The sequence below is a fragment of the Mustela nigripes genome, chromosome 6 (genome assembly GCF_022355385.1).
Source record: "Mustela nigripes isolate SB6536 chromosome 6, MUSNIG.SB6536, whole genome shotgun sequence".
Classification (NCBI taxonomy): domain Eukaryota; kingdom Metazoa; phylum Chordata; class Mammalia; order Carnivora; family Mustelidae; genus Mustela; species Mustela nigripes.
Genome location: NC_081562.1, coordinates 109189151 through 109210387, shown reverse-complemented (window position 1 = coordinate 109210387; position 21237 = coordinate 109189151). Strand labels below are relative to the sequence as shown.

Here is a 21237-nt window from a genome sequence, read left to right as displayed (position 1 = left end):
TAACCTCTGCCTGTCAAATAAACAAATAAATAAAATCTTTAAAAAAAAAAAAAAAAAACCACACGCGTGGCTGGAAGTACCTGTCAGAGCGTGAACGAGCTCCGCCGTCTCCACGTCGAACAGGTTCGCCGTTCTGTCCCAGGAGGCCGTCACCACCTGCTTCCCCCCAACCAGCCAGTCAGCGGCTATGACCACTCCCTGATGGCTCTTAAGAGACGTCAGCGGCACTCGGATGGTAGGACAGTCACTGGACACGTCCGCGTCCACGTCCGGCTCGTCTTTATCAGAGCACTCCACTTCGTCTTCGCCACAGACCTGCTGCTGATGGTGAGAGCAGAGAACTCCCTGGGAATCTTGTCTTTTCCGACCCGGCTACATAATCACACTGCTGTCATCCATCTTTCTGGACTCGGCCCTCATCATGACCAGGACCAGCACACACCTGGTGTGTAACTGGAGCTCACTATTTACCAACTGTACGATTACCTCCCTGGCTAAAACCCTTGACCAAGTGTAAGAAGAAAAAACTAAGGCCATTATGACATCAAATGAGCTACAGTCCATTCCACTAACCAATAAAATGGCAAATAAAATGATTTTAAGTTTTCACTGGATATTAGTAGGAATGTGATAAAATGTAATTGAAAGTCAATAACCTATTGCAATCAGAAAAGAAACACTTGAATTCTTAGGGGCTACTAAAAATTCTGTTGCAATAGGAAGAGATACAAGAGTTCGCTTTATTTTCTTACGTCAATGAGTTCTTTTGTCAAAAGCTAAAAGGAAAGCATGAAAGGGCTGAGCTCTTTAAGAAAAGATTTACTCATTAAGTATTTATCCAGCGCTTCCACACTGCCAGGCCACACGCCGGGCTCCCAGCAGAGGACAGAGAGGACCACTGTCTGACACGGACATCCAGAACAGCGGACACGCCGGGTGAGGAGAGCACTGGAGCCACAGAGGCCGGCAATGTCCTCCTGTCACGGAGCTTACACACTAGCGAGGAAGACAGACCACACACACGGGGATGCATGCACGCACACACACTAGTATAGCAGTAGATAGCATGTAAGCACACACTCTAGTGTGCTCATGTACGTCACAGGAAAGACACAGCGTACAGGGAACTATGTTCCATGTACACACACACAGTGCAGAGATACACGTCACATGTACACATCATACAGGAACACAGGTCACGTGTATGTACACACAGTGTAAGGATATGTCACGCACACGTAATAGGGGACAGAGGTCACACAGGCACACAAGTTCGGGCAGGAATAAGCATTAACAAGGAAACCAAAGCAGAAGATGGGACAGACAGTCGTAAAGGCTGCTGCTTTATACAAAATCATCGGAGGACTGCTCCAGTGAGATCGGAGCTGGGACATGAGAAAAGCAAGGGAACCAGGCACACGAACATCGAGGGGAACAGCATTCCCAGGAGAGGGGACAGCAGGTGCACAAGCCATAACAAGGAGCACACAGGGGTCTCTACAAACAAGGTCATGGCGGCAGAGGTGCGAGAGGGCAGTTACAGACGTTCGCACGGGTCACGTGGGGTCGGAGGTGACCCAGCCAAGAAGACTCAAGAGAAAGCAAGTGGGAGAAACACAGAGGCTGACAGAGGGTCACACTACCAGACATGGGTAAGGAGTCCAAGGACCGCGCTGGGCAGTGTGGAGGGGATGCCGACGAGCAGCAGGACACCCCGCCTGAGCCCACAGGAATGTGCCGAGAGCAGGAAGGCTGCAAGGTGTGTGCAGGGAAACCAGGGCTAAGGGCGGACGCCCTGCGCCAGGTCTGAGTACTGCCCGGAAGGATCTAGATGAGAGGGAGGCGGAAATCCTGGAGGAGCGTGGCCACGGCCAACTCGGGCAGCGGGCGGGGGTGCCCTGCTCAAGGCACTCACAGGTCAGGAGCAGCGACCAAGGAAAAGCCTGGCGGAACCACGGCGGGGGGGATTTCTCCAGGGAGACAGGGACCCACAGTCTCGCAGGAAAGTCAGGCGTATGTGATCACGCAGAGTGACCGACTTCAAAGCGCACCACAGACTAGCAAGCAAAGGGGAGGGCGCCGAGGCCGGCAGGTGGGGAGCGGGGGGAGCACCCAGCAGGGCGGAGCGGACCTGCAGAGGCAGCCCAGCAAGAGCGTCCAGGCAGAGTCACAAACTAAGGCCAGGGACTGGCAAAGGACTCATCCAGGTGACAAGGGCCAGGCCCGAGAGACGGCTCCTGACGTCGCGCAGAGAGAAGACAATGGGAGCAGCCAGGCCTGAGACCGGGTGGGGACCCGAGAAGAAGACCGCTGGGGCTCGCAGCACGCGCACCTCAGCGTGCAGACGGGTCCCAGAGCGTGACCTGCTGAGGGTGAAACGACCCGGACCAGCGACCGCGCCCGGACAGGAGCAGCAACACGGTCACTGCAAACCCTGCACGGGGACGCCCCACTCGGGGCTTTCCACCAGGCAACACCAGCTCCTGGGCCACGAGGCTTCTGAGCTCCCACGGCCGCTCTGGAAGAGCTTCCCGATGCTCCCTGCCCCCTGCAGGCAGGCTGGTCTGGGCAGGGCCTCGCACAGGCCCTCCTGGGTAGGGCCACGGCTCCAGAGAGATCTCCGGGCGGGGTATCCTGCAGACAGAGGGAGTGCACCCAAGACCCGTGTGAGAAGCAGAAGCAGTAGGATGTCACAGGCTCAGGGAAACCATGGAAGAGGAAGACAGGCAGGGAAGAAGAGACGCGTCAAAGACAACCCCAAATGTCCTGACGGTTTGGTGCAGTTACCCAGCCCTGCAGCGGTGCACCCCTGGGCCATTCCCCGAGTATCTGGAAGGAAGAGAGACCAGTAAGCGTGAACACAGGGATGTCCTCAGCGCAAGTCCAGGGGAGAGACTGCGGATCTCAGAAGAGTGGCCTGGAGCTCCCGCTACAGAAAGCTCTAGCCAGCAGGATCCATGCTGGAAAGATCACGGTCAGTACCTTGACAGGTCGCAAGGAACTAAGAGATTTAAAAATGCAAATGCACTAAACCCTATTCATGAGTAACTGTAAGATCTTTAATACTCCCGCGGCCAGAGGCAGGGATGGAGGCGGAGAGCTATGTGATTTCTGCCCATGTCTTGGGGATGACGTAGAACTCACTGAGCCACTTTCACGGCCAGCAGCCTTGGGACGGGGTGTCCGGCACTGTCTGCAGCACACGAAGTCGTCTCCTGAGCACCAGCAGCTCCAGAACCAAGAGATCCCTGACTCACTCACTGAATCAGGGCTTCTGGGCAGGAACGGTTCCTGGAAGCCACTTAGGTACCGCGCCTCAATTTTCACTCCCGAAGAAGAAAATTAGGCCACTCACCAGGTTAAATCAGCATCACACAACCAGTGCCACACACTGATTAACAGGTCATCTAAACCGTTTCCACTACACCACCCCAATATCTACCAATGTGGTGGATGCCAAGTGAAACTCATTGCTCCAAATTAAAAAGAGAAAACATATGGGGCACCTGGCAGTGGGGGGGTTCAGTGGGTTAAGCACCTGCCGTTGGCTCAAGTCATGATCCCAGAGTCCTGGGACTGAGCCCCACATCAGGCTCCACACTCGGCAGGGTGTGCTTCTCCCTCTCCCTCAGCCCTTCCCCCGCTCACGTGCACATGTGTGCACGCTCTCTCAAATCAGTAAAGGAATCTTTAAAAAACAAAATAAGAGAAGAAAGGAAGGAGTGTTCAATGGTGGAAGCACCCCAAGCGCAGGGTGCCCGCCGTCCCCCCGACAGCTACGGCTCTGCTACGCTCGGCTGCCCGACGCGACTCCACCCGCGTGCGCGCCCCTGAGACAGGCTAATGACGCGTGAAGACCGCACGGCAGAGCCCTGCCCTGCAGAGGAAACTAGGGAGGTGGTCTCGGCGAGACGACAAACACGGGGTGCTGGGCTGAGGGGAACAGCTGCATCTGACAGGACAAAGGTCACCGAAGGCTCCGTGGTTTAAGCCCACTCGTCCTTCCTCTCCGTGCGACCTCTCCTTACCTACGTTACAACCCCACCCACGGGAGGATGCCACGCACTGTTCACCTTACTTCACGTAAGGACAAACGAGTTGTCCAAGATACATGAAATATTCAGAAACAGGACGTAATGCTACAATTCTTAAACATTAATGGGCAGTGAGAACAACACATGCACACAGGCAGGCACGTCATTTTTGACCCTGTTCGGTCTGTTCTGCCTGCAGAGCGAAACACCGAGACGGGGTGGCCATGCCCAAGGAGCGGCCAATCCGGTTTCGGGCCAGGCCTTCCCGGCTCGTCACGCTGCCCCCCACCGGCCTCTCCTGGGCACGTGCGGGGAGAGGAAACACACCCGAGCCGGGTGGCGTCTGCAAGGACACTAAGCCTCTGGGGTCAGGGCCCGGCCTCAGGACCTTAGTACTTCTGTAGAGGCCCGTCTCCAAGTACAGCCACGCTGGGGGAGGAGGGCTTCAGACTACGGGATGGGGGAAAGGGGAGGGATCACACACATCCCGTCTGTGAGACATTCTAAATTTATCCTAAACTTTGCACATGTCCAGAACCCTACTGACATACCCCATGTCGCGCTTTCAGGGTAAGTAAAGGTGCTGCTTACAGTAGTGTCGGCAACGGGCTGGGGTGTCGGCAGCTGAACAGCGTAACTCCAGATGTGGGCAGTCTGGTCTCCAGAGGCTGAGGACAGAAATTAGGGGACAATTACCCACAGTGCACAGCAGGCGTGAAACGTGCTTTCTGCTAGGCTCTGTCAATCAGCGATCCCAAAGCCACTTTGGAGACATGATACCACTGCCAAGACACTAAAGGTATCAAATTAAGACAGTGATTAAAATACCCCCTCTTTCATTTTAGGGTAAAAAGCTGTGAAGGTTCAGGCAAAATGTACAAACAGATTTTATTCTCCATTTATCCAACCTAAGTCAACTGGAACCCAACTACACTTCAACTCATGACCCTGGCAGTTCCAAGGCCCTTTAGCAAAGCGAGCCCCACGTGAAAGTGTGCTCCCCTCCACTCCGCGCTGACGGGCTCACAGCCTGCCGGGCCCCTGAGTGCTCAGCCCTCACTCTCACCAGCCAAGCGGTGAGAGCGGGGACTCGGACTGGGGACCAGAGAGAGAACGGTGAAGGGCACACACAGGCCCACAGACGTGCCAGATGGGCGCCTACACGCGCCCTCACAGAGCGCCTGCCTGAATCCCACTTCTCTCTGTGGCTGCAGAAGGTCCCCCAAGTGGCCACGTGTGGACGGTAGCACATCTCTCGCCGTATCAAATAAGCTCACGGCCAGAGCCTCGAGCCCTGCTAGCGTCGCCCCGCCCGCCCCCTCCAGCGCGCTGCGTGCTCTGCTTCGGCTTGCGTCAGCCCTTCTGAGAATGTCTCCGTCTCCTGCGCACCCCACCTCTGCTTCACTGGTCTCCCTCCACCCGCCCTCTTCACAGTCCCACACCAAGGCACTGCAGAAGGTGGCAAGTCCTCCCCGCTGTTTGCTCAGGCACCAGCGGGCTGCTGTGGTAGCCCGTCGGTTCACAGAGCGCGCGAACGGACTCTCCCACCCATCCTGCTCACTTTCGTCCTCTATCCCAGGGGCAGCGAAATCTGGCCCAGGGGCAGCAAAATCTGGCCCAGGGGCCAAAGCCAAGCAGCAACCCACTGTAAGAAAGAGGCTTACTGCCCATAGCCACAGACTGTGAGAGCATGGACGTCTGGTGCTTTACCAGAAAAAAAAAAGCTCACTGAGCTCCACCTGCTAAACATCTATCCTTCAAGATTACCGTCAGGGTCCCCCCAAATCACAGAAGTCTACAGGTGCTGGACAATTTCATAGGAAAACTCCTCAGTCCAATGTAAAAGTATGGCAAACCCAGGCCCCCAGGGCCAAGGAGCACTCCTCAGAAAGGCCTGAAAACACTGGCCGCACAGGAGCCATGCGCTGGGGCTACTACGTTCCCGCCTGTTGCAGGTGCGCACAGGATGAGGAGCTCGGCAGCGATGACAGGGCCGGAGAGAAGCGGGTCAGTCTGCTGAGAAACACCTGTGTGAGAGGGAAGGCTGGCGACCGCCACGTGCTCTGCACGGCGACCTCACGGTGGTCACCCGCAATCTCACAGGACAGTGCAGCTCATCTAACCGGCAGTCCGTTACGGGTGACAAAGGTTCTACTAGACGTGTTTCTCCTTCCCCATTCCTCAAGTATTACATAAAACGGCTACCAGTGAGCATCTGACTTTGGTGCAAGGCGTGGACATCTTTCAAGATGATCAGTAACTCTGCTCAACAAAGAAAAAAATCTACGTACCAGTAAGAGCCAACTGCTCTGATGGATGAAACTTTATAGAATTTACTGCAAAATAAAAATATTACAAAAGGTTTAAAATAAAAACATATCAATATTTATCACACCTAAATATTACAAAGTAACTTTAAAAATTAAAAGAACTTTAACAGTTCAATATTAGATCCTCCCATTTAATTAAGCTATGAATACATGCTAGGAGACTAGAGAAAAATGAAAACACTACTGCGTATCAACAATCACACTGCCAAAGTGTAATACACACAGAAGAAAATTACAAACAACCCACCACTTTTTATAGATAAGGAAGCCACCTAGAGTTGAAAATAAATCGGGACGCTAAGAAAAACACGACGACAGACAGAAACAAAACATAGCAGGCACATGACTGACAGCCCACCCACCTCATCAATCGGGCCCACCTCATCAGGCCCCTCCCTCCTGTCCCATTCCAGGAGGCCCCAGAAACAGAGAAGATACGGCCAGGCCAGCTCGGGGAGAGTCAGATCAACGTGGACAGTTTCCGTCTCCGGTTATGGGGATCCACCCAAGGTCTCCCCAGCTGGTGCTCCTTTATGGGACAGGACGCCAGAGTAGAGGGAAGGGCAGCCCTCCCTTGTCCCAAAAGCGTGGCCGCACGACAGCTGCTGGAGTGTGCAGAGGCCGCAGGTGGCTGCTGGGACCTCGCTGCTCGCCGCCGAGCTCTCGCGGGGAGCAGCAGGACATCAGCTCCCCGGCGACCCAACACAGAGCTGACCGGAGTCAGGGCACGCAGGGCAGCCGGCCCTCACACCCACACGTGGGAGACACACAGCACACACCGAACACACAGGAAGTTTCAGCCAACTTCGGCAAGTGCTTTCAGGATGATTCTGTCAGCAAAGCCCCGGGAATTCTACTTTTCTGAGGAACTGGAAAATGCTAAAAGATGCTTTCACTATGAACTCTAAACGACAGGTAAACATGGGAAGAGCTCATGGAAACGGACCTCCCTACAAACAGCAAAGCATAAACAATGCCTAAAATAACCCTAACACTCCCAGGAAGGAACACCGGGTAGGACCAGCCCTTGAGCACCTTCCCAGGGGCATAGGGCGCACAGACACCACCTCCCTCAAGGGCCCCGTGAGGTGTGTGCAGGAACGCGGACCAGCTGCTCAGCCGGACACTTGGCACACGGTGGGCGCTCGGTGACTCCTCACGGCCCCAGTGCCGGCCAGCCATCAGCAGGGTTCACGCAGGCCCAATGAAGTGACACCTGAGCACTGACCTTACCACGGGGACAGTGCCACTGAGTGGGGGCCGGACTGGAGGCGTGCCGGGGTGCCCCCGGCAGACGGCGGGCTGCAGCGACGTCGCCCCCTGCCAGCCAGCCAGCAGCCCACAGCTCGCGCGGAGACGGTGAGCTCTGCCAGCGGCCTGCAGACCCGCAGCCGACCCCACTCATGGCGGCCACAGCGGGAGCAGAGACAAGCTTTCTTCAAGACGAGCTTCAGACACCTGATCTGCCCGTCGTCTGTGCGCCTAACCGAGCTGTGAGAGAGACCGCCACGTGGGAGAAAGCACCGTCTCCAGCACGGGAGGTCTGACGGGGTGGGGGGGCCTGTAGCAGGGCAGCTGCGAAGCTCCACATGGGACCCTCGAGCCAGGAGGGCCGATGCACAGGAGGGTACCAGGTTCAGGTGATGCGAGAGGAAGGAGCCAGGGCAGACACATGTCAAACCACCTGCAGTGAGTCACTTGCATGAGAAACCCCGGGCAGCAGAACCCCACCCTTTAGGTTAAAGGGACCGTCCCCATGGGATCAGAGCACCGCCTAGTGGGAAAAGCCAAAGCCGGGACACAAGCGCTACACAGACGGCGTCCTGGAGGGCAGCACCCGCGGGAGAAGGGAAGGCCAGACACGCCAGCGCTCCACTCCCACTACCCGCCCGCACGGCACTCCACGTGCTCGCTGCAGGACGCGGCAGGAACACGCGCAGGGCAGTCCCCGACAAGCAGGGCATCACAGGCACCTGCCGGAGGGGACGCCCTGCGGAAGGAATGAGAGCGACAGCAAAGAACAGAGACCGCCGCGCCGCGTCCGGCCACGGGAGAGGACGGTCACGGGGCGGAGCATGGGGAGGGGTTTGGGAGAGACACAGAAACCAGGCCGGATGGAAGCAAGGCCACTGCACGGAGCGCACGTATGTGGGCGGCCGTGTCGCCACACTCAGATCTGAGGAAGAACCGCGCCGCAGCCGCGAGGTGAGGACAAGAGTGCACAGTCACGTCACGGGGCGAGGGAGTGGGTCCCACTGCCTCAGCAAGAGCCCCTTGTCTAAAACTCAACAACTCAAAGAACAGGACAGGCTATCGAGAAAAAAGGAAGAAAAAAGCAGAACACGTAAGGCTGTTGGAGAAGTGAAGAGTAAGAAGCGGTTCCTCTTTTACACAGGCTGCCCAGCAGCCGCTTCATTTCTAGGCGATGTGGAGGTGTCTGACCAAGGAACACAGGCTACAGCCACGCTCACTTGAGAACGTCTGCGCGGCCCGGGCACTGCCCTGTGGAGACAGAAGATGCACGCTGCGGGGAAGACACGCACGTGCGGAGAGGCAGGACGCGGCAGCGGGGACAGCGGAGGGAAGGAGACCCCGAGAGAGGTTAAGACTGTGGGTCACAGCCCAGACAGGACCACACAAAGGCCCCCACTGGGCAGCAGGGCTTGGGTCTGCAGCTGGGGCGCACCCGGCCACGGGCGTGGAAGGCAGGAACCGTCGGCACAGGTCCGTGAGGGGAGGGCTGGTGAGGGGACAGGGAGACGGGAGGCGGCCCGATGGGGGGGAGGGGCCAGGCCAGGAAGAAGGAACCCCGAAGGGCGCCCAGAGGGAAGTGGGCAAGATGCGGTCAGAACAGCAGGGGCGCCTGGGTGGCTCCGTGGGTTAAGCCTCTGCCTTCAGCTCAGGTCATGATCTCAGGGTCCTGGGATCGAGTCCCGCATCGGGCTCTCTGCTCAGCAGGGAGCCTGCTTCCCCCTGTCTCTCTGCCTGCCTCTCTGCCCACTTGTGATTTCTGTCTGTCAAATAAATACATAAAATCTTTAAAAAAAAAAAAAAAAAAAACAGCAGCCGGCAGCATGGGTGCAGCTCAGGGGGCAGGGCGGAGCTGCTGACGTCACAGGGCCATCACCCACAGGCAGAAGCCCAGGGTCAGACGGCAGCCCTCCCGGGCCCTACTGCACACAAAGCACAAGAAGCAGCTCCCTGAAAGGGAACCTCTGAAATGCACACACGGTCTCTGACCAAGGTGGCATCTCCGCTCCAAATCCGCTGACACACGGCTGTGTAGGCAACGGTAACAAAGACGCAGACAACTCCTACGCGCTCGCTGTCCCCCGATGAGGCCCTGCCGCACAGGCAGCATGGCCCCGACTGCCCATGAGCGTGCACAGCCCGCAGGCAGGTCAGCACAGCGCCCCTCAGGAGACACCGCCCCCCGGTGCTGCTTACCTGAGCCCACGTGGCCCGAGTACTTGACGAGGCACCTCCCTGTCTCTATGCTCCACAGCAGAGCCGTGTGATCTGCAAGATCCAAAAACACCAGAATAATCGACCCATCCCCACTTTTACGGTCTTTTCAATAAAAGTGAGAGATTACGCCATCACTAGTATCTCCTGCAACTCTGTCCTGGTCTGTAGTTCAACTGATGAAAGAAAACATTTCCAAGGAGACAGAAGCTGGTGACCTGTCCGAGGTCAGGTGGCAAACGGAAACCCAGGGACTTGGACCCCAGGGCGCTATCACATGGATGGCATCTCGCCTGAGTCCTCAGGTAAAAGGTCCACTGTTCTGTTGAATCGAAACTTTCCAGGGCATCACACGGCACTGAAATGCAAATCCAAATCCAGTTACAAGTATCTGAGATAAAAATATTCCTTTGGACCTTCCCTCTTACATAACAGGAAAATCTGGAAAATAAGTGCCGGTGATCCAAACAAGATTTTTGAGACCAGAAAAGGACCCTTTCTTTCTTTTTAATTGTAATTTCCAGAACATGCTGGGGTGCTCACGTGTGAACATAATTCTAAACGAGAAAGAGAACTTTCTTCATGGGTCTAACTGCTGCAACATCTTCTACTTTAAAAAGCAGAACCTAGTAAGTAACTTCTCACAAGCTGGTAGTCATTTTCAACAAGTGAGCACCATCTTTAACTTCAGCAGTTTTTATCTGAAAGGGTGTCAGGTTGTGCACCTTGGACAGCTTTCAAAAAACATTCCTCCTTTAATGAGATAAAAGGGCTCTCAGATGCCTGCCCCGACAGACACACTGGGCTGCCAGCGGCCCAGCTTCTGCCTGAATCCTAGAACGAGCCCCCTATACCTCACAGTTGAAGCAGATGTGCACTCGACTGTGAGTAACATAAAAGCCAATCAAAAAAATACCCAGTCTGTGTAAAAGACATGCTGCCTCGACTGCTGCGAACAGCGACTCCTGGCACGACGGCCAGTCCCAGAGCCAGCGTCCGCTCACCAGGCCCGCAGTCTCACATCACAGCAGCAAGGCCCAATGGGGCACGGAGGGGCCTAGCGCTTCCGTGTCAGTGACTGCTTGGCCTCCTGTCCGCTGCCAGGGCCAGCTCGGCTAGCAGCACTGGCGGGTCCCCGGCCCGCCCCGGCCGCCGCGCGCAGCAAGCAGAGGGACTCGCGCGGACTCACCGGCAGACGCGGTGCCCAGCACCACGGGCGGAGTCCTCGCCGCACTGACGTCCCAGATGCCGTCCCGGTGGCCGACGTACTCCTTCACCAGCTGGCACGCGGCCCTCGACGTGGTGGTCTTGAAGCTGGAGACGATCTACAACCATGACGGGAGGAAGTATTACAGACAACTTAGGGACTGAATGATTTTAAGTTTAAAAAAGGTACAACAGCAAAACAGGTCTTGAACGGCCTGAGTCCCGGAACAGGTACTGAAAGCACTAAGGGAACACGACGTAAGCACAAACGGCAGCATCCTTCCGGCGAGCGGAGGTCACACGGGAGAATGAAGGCCTCGGAAGGACCCCACACTCCCGCAAAGCAGGTTGTGTCCTCCCGCAGGAGAGAGAAGGGTCTGTTTATGCACCGCAAGTCTCTTCCACAAATCCAAACCATCAGTCGAATTTCCAAATTCTTTGAAAAACAAAAAACAAAAAAAGAACTACCAGGACACGAAAGTCAAGAGAGTATACCCACATCCTTAAAAGCACTTTTATTTTGGGGGAACCTTCATTTTTTCCCCATTTCTAGTAATTTACACCAACCATGTGTGATCAGGGACAAGAGCCCAGGTGGGGAGGAGTCCAAGGACGACACTGCCCCCAGACGCCGTCTGCCCAGCACTGCTGACCGAGCGCGTGCGCAGTGCCAGCGCCGCACAAGAGACGCACACAGCGCGCCAGCAGGCCCCGGGAGGGCGGCTCACGGTCCACGGGACAGACCGCGGAAGCACGGGGGTACCCACGAGGGCGAGGCCCCGGCCCGCATGACATGCACGGCCAACAGATGCCACCTCCTCGTACCACGGAAACACCAAGGGTGTGAGAAAGAAACGAACTAAACACAGCTCTTCAGAGTTTGTTTATAAACTATTCCTAGATAAAATGGCTTTTCAGCTTTTAAGCAAACCAGAATAATGAAGATTAATCAGAATAACGAAACCATAAAATCAAGTGAAAGAGAAAACGGGATTAAACAGCTTTTCTGAACCCTGATTTAGCGCAGCCCTGAAAATGAATCTCAGTTCATTCTTAGAACAAAGACCTACAACACAAGCCACTGGTCCATCGCTTTAGGGGCGAACCCTCAAACCGTCCTCAGACGCCAGGAACGACTGAAACAACGAGTTTAACAAACCCGGACTCTTCCGGCAGAAACACATCTAAGTGGGTTTGAATTTTACAAGAGGATTTGCTCAAATGCAAGCCCACCGTCTTCTTTCACCCTCCGGAAGCTGCTCTCCCACCCAAACCAGCAAGACTGTCCCTCCACGACAAGCAAAAGTGCTCTGGCTGGCGTGAGGTGCCAATCGGATGTCCAGCAACGGAACCCGCAGGAGGACTGCGTAGAACGCGCACAGCCTGGGTCACGGTACGTGGGGAGCCTCCTGCCACCTCCCCCAGACGCTGCTGTCCGGAGACGAGCGCTCCTAGAGGCCTGCTCCTCGCCAGACTCACGCATGGAAGAACCGAAGGTCCCTGCTCAAGACACACCGACCCCGACTCCTTCTGGTCGATTCCAGAAACGGACAAAGGCAGCCCAGGAACACTGTGACAAGTCACTCCCTGTGCGGCTTCCAAATGCCGACCGCACTTGAATACCTATCGGTTCTCTGTTCTGAAAACTCCTAGCCCTGTCACGACAGGAAGAGGCCCCACAAAAGACTAGGTCATGGGACGCCTGGGTGGCTCAGTGGGTTAAGCAGCTGCCTTCGGCTCAGGTCATGATCTCAGGGTCCTGGGATCGAGCCCCGTGTCGGGCTCCTTGCTCCACAGGGAGCCTGCTTCTCCCTCTGACTCTGCTGCCTCTCTGCCTGCCTGTGCTCGCTCTCGCTCTCTCTGACAAATAAATAAATAAAATCTTTAAAAAAAAAAAAAAAAAGACCAGGTCATGCAGTGAACATTCCCGACCAAAAAGCAGAATGAAGTGATGCTTACACCTGTCATCCTAATTACCGTTTTAATTTAAGATACAATCTAAAGTACTTCAACAAAACCGGAAAGGGGTTTTTCACAATGACAGAGTTACCTTTATAAAAACACAAGCTTCTCTACAGTGACTGCGTTGGACGGGCACCCCCCGCCCCGCCCCACGACAGACACGCGCCGTCCATCCTCAGGCACCCAGGAAGGGAAGCTCTCGTGTGTCTGCTGAGCGCACGAGGGGGCACCGAGCACACGGCCGGCCGGCAGGGCAGAGCGAGGAGGCGAGCAGCGCTGCTTCCAGCTCGCCACCTCCGCGCCGCGCACACACGCAGCGCTCCCACCGAGGACACACGCTGCGGCACGGACCACAACACACTCTGCTATCAGAGTCTTTCTTCAATTTTCAGATGACATCTTTCAACACTATTCTTTAATGCACGCAATAAAGATCATTAATTACACGTTTTTTAATAGCACACAGGTATGGATTTGTAGGATCTAAAATGATGGGGGCTTTAAATATGTTTAAATACATTTTTCTTTAAGCAGAATATTGTAATAATACATTTCCTTCCCCTGGCCCAAATCTCGTTTTTCACTCTTGCTAGCAAGGGCTAACTGTATACACGCCTTTCATCTTCTACTTCAGAAATGCTCTGAAGGTTTCCCAGTGCTAGGACAGTGTGTCGTGTACATACGCGGTCCCACTGGAATAAACAACGGAAGTCGAGATAATACAAGAAGTTAGGTGAGGAAGAACATAATTTTACAACACATTTTGAAAAATAGTTTAATGTTGATTTATTTAAAAACTTAAAAACTGGGGCGCCTGGGTGGCTCAGTGGGTTAAGCCTCTGCCTTCGGCTCAGGTCATGATCCCAGGGGCCTGGGATCGAGTCCCGCATCGGGCTCTCTGCTCAGCGGGGAGCCTGCTTCTCCTCATCTCTCTCTCTGTCTGTCTCTCTGCCTACTTGTGATCTCTCTCTGTCAAATAAATAAATAAAATCTTTAAAAAAAAAAAAAAACAAAACTTAAAAACTACTAAGTATAAGCTAAATAATACATAATAAAAATTTTTAATTCACCACTTAAACTCTAGAATTATCAAAGGAAACAAGAAAATAATCAATACTCCTATTTTTTATAACAAAGAAGTACTAAAAATTTTCAAATAAGCAGAAGTAGCCACAAGACTGCATCTGGTCCGTTAACTGCGGTTAGTCTCCTGTGGCGGGCTCGCTCAGTGACTTTAGGCTCAACGGAACAAACCGGAAACACAGGAAGTTAACAAGAACTCTTCATGCTTTCATGCTACCGTAGCACAGCACAAACTTCAGCTTTTCCCTCGGGTTTAGCAGAAAGAATGTCCATTTATTACGGTTAAATAATTAATTTATCTTTTGTATGTCCAGAAGACTCCCAAAATAGAGATGCACACAAAATTACTTCAGAATATTCCCTGACAGCAGTCCTCCCTCCCAGATAAACTGATTTCCAAATGATTCAATCTTTGCCACTTTAAGACGGTCAGAACAAGGTAACTTTTAAAAACGCAAACTACCCCAACTGTCCGAACGTGCCTTGCAGACAGACCTTCACTTCTGGATGATCCTTAGAAAATGAGAGAGAAGGCGAGGCTAACGGGGAAACGGGACTCATGAGAAGCTTCCCTGCTTCCCACCTGTCCCGTTCTCCAGATTCAGAGCCTCTGCATCAAGCCACAGAACACCACAACATGTCTCTTTCCTGAAAAAGACAATCTCTTTACTTACGCACAACATTTGACTCTCAGGAAGGACCTGGGCAGAGCAGAGTCCAGGTGTCCAGAGGCTGTGGCCACTTAACACACTTATGATACTCCCTGCAAAATCCAATTTCTCTAAACAGCAGAAGTTCCTCCTTGTCTGTTACTCGCTCCTGACTGGAAAATATGCAGCTTCGGGTACACGTCTGCACACCTCAAATACCACAGGAGCGGCCCGAGGGCCAGCGCCCAGCGTACCTTGCTGGTGGAGGCCTTGTACGTGGTCTTCAGCTTCTGCGACAGCTGGCTGGTGCTGTGGCTGGCTGCAGACGCAGAGAAGCGACAGTCAGGGACGTCGTACAAACACAGGGCCCCAGAGTGTCAGAGCAGGGACAGACTGGGGACAGCAAACACCATCTGTGGTTCCACACAGGAAAACAGTGACACTGCCCACCCCCCACCCCGCGCCGAGGGTTCATCCACGCTGGCGTCAGGGCCAGGCCACGGCCACAACAGGAAGCCCGGCCTCCCGGCGCCCCCTCCCCTCCTCCACACCGGTGCTGACCGCAGTGTGCCCACCCACTGCACACCGCCCATCAGTCCGGGTCCCTCGCTAAGGTCCATACTTCCCCTACACAGAACGTGCAGGACAATCCTTTTTTTTTTGAAGATCAGCTGAATAACTTATTTGTTTAATTTTGAAAATATCACTATCTTAAAATACCACTATCTTAAGACTCAGTTTGATCCACATTCTTTGAAATGCCCCCCCCCCCCAGAGTTTTACAGTTTCTTCTATTTTATTAGGTAGCACGTTGAGTATTGAAGAATTTGAAAAAAGAAAGCTAATGTGGTCCCTGGAGGTTACAGCACAGTATTTGTTGTGGCCGCGGAGGACTCACTACACAGGCACACTTGCGCACACAAACTCACTCAATGTCGTGAACCACACGGAAGTACCACTCGGATATATTCTGTGGGACAAGCCTTTCGTGAGCGCTCACCCTTACCTTTCGTCTTGAGCTGGCCCTTGCTCAGTTCCGCCCCATCGACCGCTTGTCCTTCAACGGCTAAACGTTCATTAAGAGTCTCGATTTCCCTACGCACTGGGAATAAAGAAGTGGTTTTCAAGAAGGTAAGACGTGCACTTCCAAACTTCAGTACCTAACAACATTAACACTGAAGTACTGTCTAAACGAGATCCCAGTTCCTACAGCTCTCACGACCTCACGACACCCTGCGAAGACGACAAACTCCAGCACCGGGAAGATGCTGCGCCGTCGGGGCTCACGGGCAGGACTCGGGGACCCGGGCCTCAGGTCGTCCCCTTTGTACTCTCTTCTGTATACTTAAAAACATTTTCCTGAGGGGCACCTGGGGGCTCAGTGGGTTAAGCCGCTGCCTTCAGCTCAGGTCATGATCTCAGGGTCCTGGGATCGAGCCCCGCATCGGGCTCTCTGCTCAGCGGAGAGCCTGCTTCCTCCTCTCTCTCTCTGCCTGCCTCTCTGCCGACTTGTGATCTCTTTCTGTCAAATAAATAAATAAAATCTTAAAAAAAAAATTTTTTTCTGATACTGTCCAAAATTCAGTGAGATGTTTAGTCTAGCTGAGAACACGGAAGCTGGGGGGAAGCACAGGCCATGACAACACGCAGCCTTCGCTGTGAGGCTCCAGACGCGGAGGACATGTAACCGAGATGAACGATTCGGGGGAGTTCGCGCCCACGACTGCGAGTGCAGAACCGCAGGGAAGGCAGGCAGAGGGAGGACATGAGTCTTCGAGGGACGATCAGGAGACACGCTCATGCGGGTGCCCTTCTCAGCACGGAGCCCTCGCGAACAGGACTGTGAGGCCGCGGGACGAGGAGTGACATCGGGGGAAGGGACTCGACCAAGGACACGAGCCGCGGCAGCAAGGGCGGCCGTGCCGAGACCTGGCCGCGCACCCGCCACCGTGTCAAGCCACCTCCCAGCATGCTCCTCTCTCTGCTCGGCCTCCAGTGAGACCGAGGGGCTGGGTCAGGCGACAGGGAGGCGGAGGGCAAAGGCTCAGAGCAAATCCACCGAACGCTGACCGTCCTCAGATCTCAGGAAGCCATCTGAACCAGTCAGCATGAGACCGTACACACTCCAAGTTCCTCCGGCATTAGTCATGGTAACCCTAGGGGTTTTGTTTGTTTGTTTGTTTTTTCAGTAGGCTCCACGGAGACCAACACAGGGCTTGGAATTTACGACCCTGAGCTGAGATCAAAAGTCAGACACTTAACTTACTGAGCCACCCAGGCACCCCAGTAATTCTATTCTTTTTCTTGAACAAACTGCATGAACTCATAAAACATAAGGCCTTAGATCACAAAAGAAATTCAATAGCACTTGGGGCATTACAACTGATACTTAAAAAAAAAGAAAAGCCCTAAGATCAGAAGGAGTACATAGTACCTAAGTTTTACTTTATAAAAACTTCAAATAATTTCTCCCTCTGTAAATTTCCAAGATGGACTTATAAGGAGAATCCAAAAATAGAACATCAAATGGTCCACTAGAAAAGTTTAAGTGACACAGGATTACATTCTTTTCATTATTTACTCAACACCACTTAGTTCTAGAGTAAAAGATATTTTAATAACAGATTATATATTAATAGAGAAAAGAATTGTAACAGAAATGTTGTTGGTCAAGTATGAAGACCAGATAATAGTTCCATGCGCATAACCCAGGTTTCATCAAAACAAACCCTATGGAAAGAACAGACACTGCAAAGTAATGGAGAGACCAGTGGGTAAGGGACAGGCTTATTTCCTGACGTTTCCCAGGAAAGCATGAGTGCACGTGGCCTAAAGCTGACTAGCCAAGAGTAAAAGTGGACTAAGTTTACAGAAATAATCACAAGAATTAAAAGCAAAAAATGCAGAAAATATTTTCCTTTGCAGAACAGAATAGGTCGACAGGCAAGGGTAATAGTAGTTATCTTTACATACTGGGGTTTTGTTTTGTTTTTTGTTTTAGCAATCTCCACCCAAGGTGGGGCTCAAACTCATGACCCCAGTATCAAGAGCCAGACACCCCATTAAACGAGCCAGCCAGGAGCCCCGATGCTGTCTGATTCTTTAAGCAATGGATGGCATTCCTTCTAAAATAAACTTAAAAGGAGAAACTAAAGCTAATTCTTTTTTGAAGATTTTACTTATTTAGTTGACAGGGAGAAACACGGCAAGAGAGGGAGCACAAGCAGGGGGAGTGGGAGGGAGAAGCAGGCTTCCCACCGGGCAGAAAGCCCGATGCAGGGCTCAATCTGGGGACCCCGGGATCATGACCTGAGCTAAAGGCAGATGCTGAACGACTGAGCCACACAGGTGCCCCTAAAGCTAAGCTAATTTAAAAATTCCTTTGATTTACCTTTAGTAAGTCAAACTCATAATACATTTTAGGAAGTTCTCAAAATACAGTCTATTTTAAAGAGAAACACAGATCAACATTTTCTCAATTTACAATAAACTCTCTGTAAGAGTGTTTATAAGATGCATGTATTTTTCATTAAATCAGTTTGAATGGGCAAGTCAGCAGAACTACCTATCCCAAAAGTAACCTGTGAGCATGTGGCCTCCATGGCAAAAGGGGCCTTGCAGGTGTGAGAGTAAGGGATCTCCGATGAGGATGTCACCCGGTATGACCCGATGACCCATCCTTCCCTCACGTCTTTAGAAATGGCTCAGGGATGCACTAGGAGGACTCTGCCCGCTGCTGATGGCTTTGGAGGCAGGAGTGGGAGGGCTTCAAGGTGAAAAGTGAGGCAGGCTCTGGACCCTGGGCACGCCAACAGGAAGATGGCGACCTCTGTCCTCACACTGTCGAGGACCGAAACCGGCCACCATGAAACAAGCAGAGGACAACTTCCCTCTCACACCTTCAGAGGGGCACAGTCCTTCCGACACCAGGATTTGAGCCTGGTGACACAGCCACAGACTTCTGACTAGGGAGGTATAATGTCATAAATTTGGGTCATCCTAAGGGACTGCAAGTGGCACAGAAGAGGAGGAAGCAGACAGAGTGGCGAATGTCTACCCAGACATCTTACAGAAGTTTACGAGGACAGCAGATACTCACGTTCTAAGTTCTCAATATAAAGGTTTTCAAACTCTCTCTCTATTTGACCAAATAGTTCCAGAAGTGTACTGCGAACCGAGGAAGGCAGCTTAGAATCCTGAAAAAAGGAAGATTCTGTTTAAAATGAGTAAGAAACTCTTTTTCAAAGTGAATGTCTTAAATTCCTATTTCTTACACAAAAAATGCTTAACAACTTAGTTTTACATCTACCCAGACTACAGACGAAAACTACAACCCATGGTAAAAATGGTCACGCAGCCCAATATGGGATTCAAAAACAAACATTTCTTCAAAACATTTTTCCTTTAACAAGGGAGGGAAGAAGCCTACCTTATTGGAAAACTTCCAGATCTGTACAGAAGGAAGACAGTCCCCATAAACGAAGTTTTATCACACACAGTCTCTTAAGTTCCACCATATGATACTCTAAGTTTATTTTAATAATCTATATTCTAGGGGCACCTGCGTGGCTCAGTGGGTTAAGCCACTGCCTTCCGCTCAGGTCATGGTCTCAGGGTCCTGGGATCCAGCCCCACATCGGGGTCTCTGCTCCGCAGGGAGCCTGCTTCCTCCTCTCTCTCTGCCTGCTTGTGATCTGTATCAAATAAATAAATAAGGGTGCCTGGCTGGCTCAGTGGGTTAAGCCGCTGCCTTCGGCTCAGGTCATGATCTCAGGATCCTGGGATCGAGTCCCACATCAGGCTTTCTGCTCAGCGGGGAGCCTGCTTCCTCCTCTCTCTCTCTCCTCCTGCCTCTCTGCCTACTTGTGATCTCTGTCTGTCAAATGAATAAATAAAATCTTTTAAAAATAAATAAATAAATAAATAAATAAAATCTTAGAAAAAAAAAGGGAAAGGAAAAGAACCATGACCATGACCATCTCCCACACTGCCCACCTCGCTTCGTGCCTCCGCATATTCTCTTCCCTCTCTGTGCCATGCTCCTCCTGCATCCTGGTCCAGCCAGTCCCCCTTGCCCGGGGCACTCGGGGAGAAGCCTTTGTGCGTCCCCAGGGAGGCCAAACCCCTCCTACTGCATCCATGCCTACTGACCTGCACCCACAGCGCTTCCAGACCCTGACTACTCGGTAACTGAAACAGCACATTTACTGAAGCCGCAAATGCAGGATGTCACAGGAACTGGAGACAAAACTGGGACGTCGGCAAGAGCCTCACTTGACAATCAGGGAAGCAAAATGTGCCGTGAAATGAGACCTTCTCCCCCAGGAAGGTGGAGGGAGCTTTCAGCAAAGCTTTAAAACCCACGTGCGCTCCACCCCATCCGCACGTCCCGGGCGCAGCAGGCCGGTCAGCGCCTGGTGCGCACACAGACGCGGCCGGCTCCGGCAGGCCTCGCGTCTCTGCGCCGAGCAGCCCCTTCCGCAAGGCCGCAGTCCCGAGTCTGAGCCGGGGGCAGTGACCACCCCACCCGTTCACACCACCTGCGCGTGGCAGGACACTGCTCCCCAGCCAATGACCGTCGACTTGTCTGGAAAGCGAGTCCACTGGGAGCCGGCCACGTGGACGCTCAGATCCCTCCACCCCCACCTACCATGCGAGTAGCTCGCACCGCACACCGCTGCTGCGGTCTTCCTGCGGCCGAACCAGCCAGAGCACCTCACGCCCGCCATCCAGGGACGCCTCTCGGCAAGAAGGCTAGAGAATGCTGAGCACAAAGACAAGGGCCCTCGGGGCAGCGTGGCGGCCAGGCCGTTCAGCCTGCAGGCCTCTGAGTGACCCTGAGGAAGGGTTACCCCGAGATGCGATCACCTACTTGTCCTACATCACAATGGAGGAGGGGCGTTCAGAAGGCCAAGCAAAGGACACGTTCACCTCAAATGGGAGTTAAGTCCAGAAGATGCTAGCAAAGGACAGTGTGGGACTTCCACTAGAAATGTAAATAAATCGAATAAAAAAACGTATCTTACACTGTCTACCTGCACTGTCCAATTCGGTAGCCAGTAGCCACAGGTAGCTATTTAAATTTAAATGTAAATTAATTAAAATTTTAAAAATTCCTTAGTCACACTAGCTAGTCACACGTCTCTGTGCAGGTATTATATGTGACAGTTGTTTTAATCGGTTATTAAGGGAAGAAGGGGCTGGTTTGGTTTTGTTTAGTCTCAGTAACCCACTCTTCTTCTCTACTTTGGAGACCCGCATGTATTCGGCTACTTCTGGAACATTACGAACACCGTGGACACGCGCTCACCTGTCCTTCGAGCATCTCTCTCGGCAGACCCGTCCTCTCCTGCTCCGAGCTGTTGGTCCTTCGTATGGAAAGGCTGTGAGATTTGCGTTTCTGTTTTGCTTGGCGAGCAGTGGAGCAACTCCCGCTTTCTGTGGGCATTACTTCTAGAAGGTGATTTCCCGGTCGCTCCTGTAGTAAGCTAAACAAAAGCAGGAGAA

General features: G+C 52.9%; 1 protein-coding gene across 2 annotated transcripts in view; it reads right to left on the bottom strand.

Moving 5' to 3' along the window:
* The window catches only part of WDR37 (WD repeat domain 37), a 40144-nt gene extending 18907 nt beyond the window's left edge, over nucleotides 1–21237 (bottom strand). The window contains exons 1-9 of one of the 2 annotated variants that reach the window (XM_059403982.1): nucleotides 21041–21237; nucleotides 18830–18926; nucleotides 15737–15832; nucleotides 14985–15049; nucleotides 11019–11154; nucleotides 9812–9883; nucleotides 6326–6370; nucleotides 4626–4702; nucleotides 81–321 (exon numbers count right to left, since the gene is read on the bottom strand). In XM_059403982.1, the coding sequence (XP_059259965.1) occupies nucleotides 81–321; nucleotides 4626–4702; nucleotides 6326–6370; nucleotides 9812–9883; nucleotides 11019–11154; nucleotides 14985–15049; nucleotides 15737–15832; nucleotides 18830–18926; nucleotides 21041–21178 (967 nt within the window). In that variant the 5' untranslated portion in view covers nucleotides 21179–21237. The remainder of the gene's footprint in view (nucleotides 1–80; nucleotides 322–4625; nucleotides 4703–6325; nucleotides 6371–9811; nucleotides 9884–11018; nucleotides 11155–14984; nucleotides 15050–15736; nucleotides 15833–18829; nucleotides 18927–21040) is intronic. The other variant, XM_059403983.1, reaches the window with a different exon arrangement.